Genomic DNA, 7,995 nt, shown 5'->3' on the forward strand with positions numbered 1-7,995 from the left:
CCATTTGGCGCTGCTGGCAGCTCTCGGCAAGCGGCGGCCGCGGTGCCATCTTCTACCTTGCAGAGAAAGCCTAGGAGACGCTAAAGAAGGTTACAGCTTTTGCTTTAATGGCTGGGGCTTGGTTTGACTGCTCCTCGCACTGAGCAGAAGACCCCTTAAGAGCAAAAAAAAAAAAAAAAAATATTAAAAATTAAGAATAAATCAGTGTTTCCCCATATCGTTTAGCTGAGGATCGTTTAACGCAGGAGCTGGAGGAGTCCGGTGCTGTGCACTGCTCGCCTCTTCGGAGAGGATCCGACCAGCAGCACGTCCCTGGGGCGGGGGGTCCTTGCAGCACCGACACCAGCACAGCCCAGACAGGCCACCGGTGCTTGCAAGGATTCACGGGCAGCCAGCCCCGGAGCTCACGGGACACGACCTAGCCCAGTGGCCACTTCAGTACATGGCCTCGTTGTCTCCCACCGCAGTGAAGGGGACACCGTAGGTGCTCTTCTTGCTCCGCTTGCTCTTCTTGCTCCAGACCAGCAGCGTGCTGGCACTCTTGCTGTTCATCAGGCTCTTTCGGCTGTTCTCCTTGTTGCTCTTCAACATCCCGCTGCCTGAGGACATTGCTGCTGCTTTCTTGTCTGCCTGTTTGGGAAGGGGAATGGAGAGGGGCGTGAAGCCAGGGCAGCACCTGGGCTGCAAATGTGGTGCCTGGCTTCAGCCCTGCACCTCCACCCCGGGAGCAGGACACAGGGGAACCTCTGCTCCCCGTGGAGTCACCTGCTTCGGTGCCTGGCTTGAGGCTAATAGCAAAAAAGCAAAGCTTTCCATCCCTGGAAATCCTGCTTCACATTTGCTAAGCCAGCTGCAAACAAACCTGCCACGCCAGAGACAGCGCAGAGCTTCGTTTAAGCAGACCACAGCCTGTCTCTCCCCCTGCAAGACCTGCAGTTTCCCACCTAAGGCTTGGGACATGACTTACGGCTTTTGGTGCCTCTGAGCCCTGCAGGGTTATCACACTGATCTCCACTCCCTCCTCCCCAGTGCTCTTCAGCAGCTGCACCACCTCAGCGTGCTTGGACCACTTGCAGTCCTTGCCGTTCACTGAGATGATGTAGTCTCCCTCCTTCAGCCCAGCTTCCTGCGGGGGAAGAAAGAAGATGCACATGTTTGAGCTCATGAATGCTGCTGCACAAAATCTGCTTGGTTTCCACCCCACAGGTCCCAATCCTGCGGAGACATGGGCCACAGGGAGGGTTGAGGTCCAGCCTCCACCTACAGCATAAGGCAGCCGATGCCTTCATCATCTAAAGATTTTACATCTGCTTTGCAGCATGCACACAAAAGTGGAATGCTCTACAGACTAAGGACCTCTTTTGCAGCTGCCGGCGATGGCCACGCTTGACATCCAGCGTGCTATAAACTCCCAGCCCCGTGACTTTTTGCAGCCTTGCAAAAAGTGCATCCAGCTCTGACTCTTCGATAAAGGTTAAATGCTGCAGGTCTCCAGAAAAAAAAAAAAATATAAAAACTATTGCCTGCAAGCCTTGATCCCTGAGAAAACAGAGCAGGCTCAGCAAGGTTCTTTGCACACCCTTCATCCATTAAGGCATCAACAAGGCTCTTGACATGCTTGAAGAAAAACACGTGCCAGCTCGGGGCCGTGGGGACAGCATCAGAGCTAGCAGCAACCCAGCCAGGACACGCCAGACCAGCTGCAATGGAAGTTTAGAAACTTGTCCACACAGGGACACCCACATTTCGGTGTCTATCTGGAGACCAATCCCACCCCAGATGAGTGCAATGAATCTTAGTAGCCCTCGGGATGCAACTGTGGTCCAGATATGGACAATATATGGTCTTTAAGAAGATTTTAGTCTCCCAAAAAGGGATGCGATCCTGCTGCTAAGGACCGTGTTGTTACAGAGATGATGGATGCTGGATGGCAGGGTTGATGCTGAACAGTGCTGAGGGAGGGGGGAGACCTTTCGGGCATCCCACCAGGATGCTCCAGAAAGCTTCTGCTGGAAAACAAAGTTGCCCTTGATACATCAGAAAGCCCATATAGTAAGTTTTCACTGAGATAACTCGCGTTTCAGACTTGCCATCTTGTTCCATCCACTGTTATGTCCCAAAATGGGGGAGAAGGGAGCTGGGTGCTTGCCAAAGAGAGACTGCCAGCAATTAAAAACTGAGCTAACCTCTGTATTTTTTCCTTAGCTGTCTCCTGAAAAAAACCAAAAACCTCAATTCTTTCGTGACACCTGTCTGCAAGCCCCGGGCAGGGATGAGTCTCCACCTGAGCACACCAATGCAGTTACTAACGGAGTGTTAAGACCTAAAACCAGCTGGTACCCCTCGAGCCAACCCCCGACAAGTCACTTCCAGCATCCCCACAGGGACAGCAAGAACCTGGGGTACTCACGGCAGCGCAGCCCCCTGGGATGACACCAGCAATGAGGACGGGGGAGTCTCCTCGCAGTGTGAACCCAAAACCGTTCTCTCCCCTCATCAGGTGGACTCTCCGTGCTGGGTACCACTTGTTTTTGGCCGAGAAAACCGAAAGGGGTCCCTAGGGTAAGGTAGAAACATGGAAAGCACCTTTCGGTGCAAGAACAACTCCCTGGGGATGAGCAACCTTGCAAAACACCCACTGATGGGGAGGAGGCAGAGCAAGAAAGCCTGTCTTATTTCTTTAAGGATGTGATTTTGAGCCTGCCCGGTGTTTTACCCTGCCTGCACGCCCAAAAATGCAGATTTATGTACTATAAGGCTAGAGGTGCTTAAAAGCCCATGTCAGACGTTGGCTTTATGAGCAGCAGCGGTCTCGTGTGGGTTGGGAAGGACCTCAGGAGGTCTCTGGTCCAACCCTCCGCGCAGAGCTTAGGTCTGGACATCCTCCTGGCACTGCCCTGCTCCTGCAAGGCAGGAGGAGGAGGTCTCGGCACAGTCAGCAAGCTGGCACCAGTTTAGAAACTATAATCCTGGAGCAAATGAAACAGAAAGCTCCAGTGGGCAGAGCTGGCTCCTTAATTCCCCACTTTAGGAAAAAAAACCCATCACCCAAGGAGGAACGATGGGGGTTGAGGTTTTTTATCGCTGCCTGGCTCTGGGGGATGCAGCCTGGCTGGGGTGGTCCAGCAGCAGGGTGTGAGGCAGTGCGACAGGTCACCTCTTCAGGGTCAGATCTCCCCCAAATCTTTCCTATTTTCCTGCCTTTTTCCTACTTTTCTATTCCCACAGGAGGAGGATATACCTGCCTGCCCTGGGGCTGTTCAAAAGCAGAGATGATGCCCAACCTTTCCCTGGGGTGCCTGGGGGATGGTGACAGCACAGTCAGGTCCCACAGCAGCCCCAAAGCTCAGCTCTACTCCCCAGGACCCTGTAAGCCTAAAGAGGATAGGGATAAATGTCCGGTAGGATTTTCCAGGTGCCTCCCAGCTGGCACCATCCTGCTCTGCTCCCCCAGAAAGCTTCCTCTAAAGGGTCCCTTCAGTCCTTCTCGGATAAAGCCCACACGAAATGCCTGTGCCCGTCCCCCCATGCACCAGAGGAGCTTTGTGACCCATTTAGGTCTTGCAGAGACAGATCTATGCCCTCCCACCCCTCCTTCTGCACAGGTCCCTGCTTGTGAGGAGGCAGCTCGTCCTCCTTGGAAAGCAGCCCGTGAGTGCAATGGCTGCACCAGGAGACAGAGAAGAGGCTGCGGGGAGGAAGGAAACCAGGCAAGCAGAGCATGCAGGGGAGGAGGAGGAGATGTCTGCTCCCACGGGGCAACCTCCATCCCGTAGCTGTACGTACCAGCCTGTGGAAGAGGTCGGTCACCTTCACCTGGGAGAAGTTGGGGGATTTTATCTCTGGTTTCTGGTGCGTTTTGGCTAGTGGTAGGGAGAGAAAAGCACATACGCTGGGCTCAGGTAGTTGCAGCAGCTGCTGCCTCTACCTTGTGCTCCCCAAGAAGGGATGGTGTGACCCATAAAAGCTGGGACCTCCTCAGGCAGCTGCCAGACACGCAGCCTGGAGCCCCCAATCCCACCCGTGATGCTCCACCGCCGTGCAGGGAGCTCTGGTCCACAGCGACATGCCACAAACTCACCGTGGAGTTTGCCCACCCCATGTAACCTGTTACAAATCCCCTCCCCAGCTGCACCCCCAAAAATCCACTTACGGTGAATGTCCGGGGCATCTCCGGTTTCAAAGAAGTCCTCCTCGTGGTCGATTTCCGAATATTTGCTCAGCGAGCGTTTGTGGGCGAAGGAGAGGACCTCCTGGAGGATATCCATCTTCCGCAGGATCTTGCACAAGCCGTGGATCCTCATAGCTTCCTCGTGCTTCATGATGGCTTTCTTCAGATGAGCTTTGCCTGCAAGGGAGCAGAGAGATCGCAGCCCGAGCGGAGCAGCCCTGCCGCCACCGCCGTTCCCTCTCCGCTCGCTCGGCTGCCCACGGATGACAGCAGCCTCCGCGGCTGTATCACCCGATGTGACTCAGGGACAGCCCAGTCACGTTCGCAGCCTGCCAGGCGTTCAACGTGCACTAAATGGAGTAGGTCCCAGCCGTCAGCTCGAGCCCCCGATGTAGGGCTGGGAAGGGACCTTGAAGGGTGACCTACTTCACTCCCCCGGCACCGGTGGCAGAGCTGGCAGATGTTCCCAAAAACTGCCGGCGAAGGAGCCGCCACCACGTTGCGACACCCCTGAAGTCCCTCCTAACGCTTAACCTCAATCTCCTCTGCAAATTAACTTCTCTCCATCGCCTTGCATCCCCTGGGGAGGGGACATGGAGGACAATCAAGCCCCGACAGCCTTTTAGCTTCGGGAAGATGCGACACATCATCCTCTTTTCCAGGCTAGGCAAAGCCTTCTCCCTGCCCTGCAGGTCCTGCTTTCCACCCGCTTCGGCATCTGCTCTTGCTTTGCTCCTCTCAACTTGCCTTCAATGTGTTTCCACCCTCGTGAAAACGGAGCGGCCGAAAAATGGCCAGAAGAGATGAAATCACGATGACCCATGGGTATGAATGCAAACATCTCCTTTGCAAGAGACTGCAACCAAGATACCCGTATCCAACGCTAAACTACCGAAAAAGCTATATATATATATGTACACACACGTATCATAGAAACACGTGTGCCTGTAGCATTTCCAGTTTTAGGACACACGGTGGCAACATAACCCAGGGAGATGGTTGGATTTTGCTTCAGACTTATGAGGAATGCAGCCAGTGGCCTGAAGACCTCTGCTTTTCCCCGCAGGAAGTCACAATCGAGGAAATATATTGAGGTTGGATGGAAACCACAGGGGAAGAGATTCTTCAAAATAATTTTATCAAATGCAATCAATCATACTTTATCAAAGCACCCACTGCCAGCCCCATCCATGGACAAGAAAGCAACTATGTTTTATTGAATGTCATCAACTCCTGCTATTTTCAAGAGATCACTGGGAATAGAGGTTGAGCATGGAAGTTGTGCAAGCTTTTGGCTCCACACTACTGAAGATGGTGGAATATACCATGTCTGATAAAACATAATGTTATAAAACTAGGAGACAAGGGAAGGGCGAAAAAAAAAAAATCCTTTCAGGGAGTTGGTTTTAATGCTGCAAGTTTCTTCCCTTCCTGTAAACCAAAACCAGAGCTGAGGCTGGCATCTGCACATTCATTTTTCACCAGCAGATGCTGAACGGAGCCCATTCCGCCCAAGAAGAGCAGGCAAAGCTGGAAGCTGGGTTGATGCAAATTGGGAAATCAAATGACAGCAGCTGAGGGTATCGGGGTGGTGTTACCATAATGCTCTGATTTTGGAGTTTATTTAAGGAGTCTCCTCATGCATGTCTTCCACCTCCCATGCCCAGCAGTGAAATCTGGCCGAGCAGCCGGGAGGACTTTGCTGGGGCCGGCAATGTGACAAACTCATTCCCAGTAGGATCTGCCTCCTTTCACATGTGTGCAATGAGGAGAAAGAGCACAAGGAGGCAGCTCATGGAGGAGGCAAACAGGAGACGACACCCCAAAATCAGGATGCTGAGCTTGCTCTTATTGCAGCGGGGCTGCAAAAACATGACTTCAGCCGAATAAGCAACGCTCTGTTTTTCCCCTGAAGCTGAAAATCCGCATGGGAGGAAGCTCTCATCTCCCAAGCATTTTGTTGCAGCTAAAAAAACCACCCCCTGGCATCTGCTGTGTCTTCTTGTCATCATGCCAAGTCAGCAGCAAGCCCAAGCCAAGAAGCTTCCAGGATCTCTGTGTTCCTACAGATTTCTCCATGCTGCATTGGGTGACGTTACCTGGCTCCGGTGTTCGAGGTTTTACTGTCAAACTCGGCTGGATAGGTTGGTGCAAGCACCGTGAGTCGGTCCTCAACACCCTAATAGGGAACTGTGACACTTTCCTGCCTTCCCAGGAGAGGCTCTTTTCAAACAAAGACAAAAATAAGGTGTCTTTGCATGGAAACATCCCCCAAACAGCTCATCACATTCCTTGTGGAGACCATGCCTACACGGGTAGGGTTACGATGGGGCTCACTGCCCGTGCATTGAGGTTTCATCACAAGAACCGGGGGCTTTGCCCCCATGGATGCGCTTACCTAGCTTCCTCCTCTCCTCGGGGTCCTGCAGCAGGACGTGGAGCGATGGTCCCTCTGGCATGGTGATGTGGAACTGGATAAAAGCCTTCTCGTGCTCCGGCAGTTCAGCGTCAGATGCCACTGTGTGAAAAAATCGGGTGGGGATGGGCTTAGAGAGAAGTCAGGGTGCTGCTTGGCCGCCTGGACCCCCAAGGTGGTGGGGAGAAGGGGACCAGGAAGCCACATCCATGCTCACGTGGTCCTGATAACTTCAGCAGCAACCACAACCCAACCACAGCCTGCAACAACCAGCAAGACATCACTGATGGGGAGAGGGATGAGTTATCACATTCAAGGCTTTGAAGCCAAATGCAGGATTTGTCCTGTGCACAGCACAAGTATCCGGCTGTTTTGCCTCCTTCCCTCCTTTGTTCCGGTCTGGAAGCAGGATTGGACATCAAGAGAGCTGAGTTTTCCCCACCTGGAGGTTAGTGACATCGATCTAAGCCAGACAACAACTAAAGCACAAGAGCTGGGCAGATTAAAGTGTAATTTGGGAGCTGTGCCTGGGACCCCTGCCTGGGCAGAGAGCTTGTAGTGCAACCAAGAGGGTCCTTCAATGGAGAAACTGAGATGAATAGAGCTTGCACGGCGCTCCAAGCACCACGCTGGGCTCTGTTGGCATGATATTTACACCTTTATTTCCAGCCAAAGCTGCTCCTCATCCCCTTGGCTTCCAGGGAGCTCAGGGTTGGATGGCAGCGTCCTTGCCTGGGCACAGGGGGCGATAGGAAGGAACCCAGAGGGCTCCAGGGAGCCTTGTAGACTTGCTGGTCTGAATGTTAGGAGATCTCAAAGCCTGGTGAGCACCACCAGCACAAGCATCCAGCAGGCTGGGAACTGGCAGTTCCAGGGCTGGCTCTCCCCATGCCAACCCTTTCCGTGCCAGCATCCCTTGGGGATTAAACCGCAGCATAAGGAGTTTATTGCTGGCTGGTTATGGGAGCAAAAGGTTTGTTATTCTGAACAAGGGGGTCAGGGAGAGGCAGCGAGCGGGCACGTGAGATCTCAAAGGCATGCTCTGGATGGAGCAAAAAAATCCCCAAACACCCAAATTAGGCATCTCCTGCAGATTTGCGTTTCCCTCAGCACCTAACGTTATTAGGCCAGGCAAACAGCCTCAAAATTTTAGGGGAAAGGTTTGCCCTGTCCCTTGTAACCCCATGCAAACCTGGCCCCATCGCCGTCCTCTGCCGTTTCTGTCTTTAAGCTGCTCCAGCCCCACGGCACCCCACCCTCTCCCGTCTCTGCCCCAGCAGCTCTCCTTGCTCAATCCTGCTTCTGCAACGCCCACGCGGCACAAGCCCGGCAGCAAGATTTTGGGCAGACTCTGGAGAGGGGGAGGATGCTGGGACAGTCTGGCAGCCATCGCCGTCACAGCACTGCT

General features: G+C 53.5%; 1 protein-coding gene across 1 annotated transcript in view; it reads right to left on the reverse strand.

Moving 5' to 3' along the window:
* Window positions 1–377: 377 nt before the first annotated feature.
* The window catches only part of RHPN1 (rhophilin, Rho GTPase binding protein 1), a gene marked incomplete at its 5' end in the record, with an annotated part of 11,602 nt that continues 3,984 nt past the window's right edge, over window positions 378–7,995 (reverse strand). The window contains 6 exons of the mRNA XM_009573747.1: window positions 378–630; window positions 968–1,126; window positions 2,411–2,557; window positions 3,787–3,863; window positions 4,154–4,348; window positions 6,570–6,689. Coding sequence (XP_009572042.1) covers window positions 436–630; window positions 968–1,126; window positions 2,411–2,557; window positions 3,787–3,863; window positions 4,154–4,348; window positions 6,570–6,689 — 893 coding nt within the window. The remainder of the gene's footprint in view (window positions 631–967; window positions 1,127–2,410; window positions 2,558–3,786; window positions 3,864–4,153; window positions 4,349–6,569; window positions 6,690–7,995) is intronic.

Source organism: Fulmarus glacialis, unplaced genomic scaffold, assembly GCF_000690835.1.
Source record: "Fulmarus glacialis isolate BGI_N327 unplaced genomic scaffold, ASM69083v1 scaffold2643, whole genome shotgun sequence".
NCBI lineage: Eukaryota > Metazoa > Chordata > Aves > Procellariiformes > Procellariidae > Fulmarus > Fulmarus glacialis.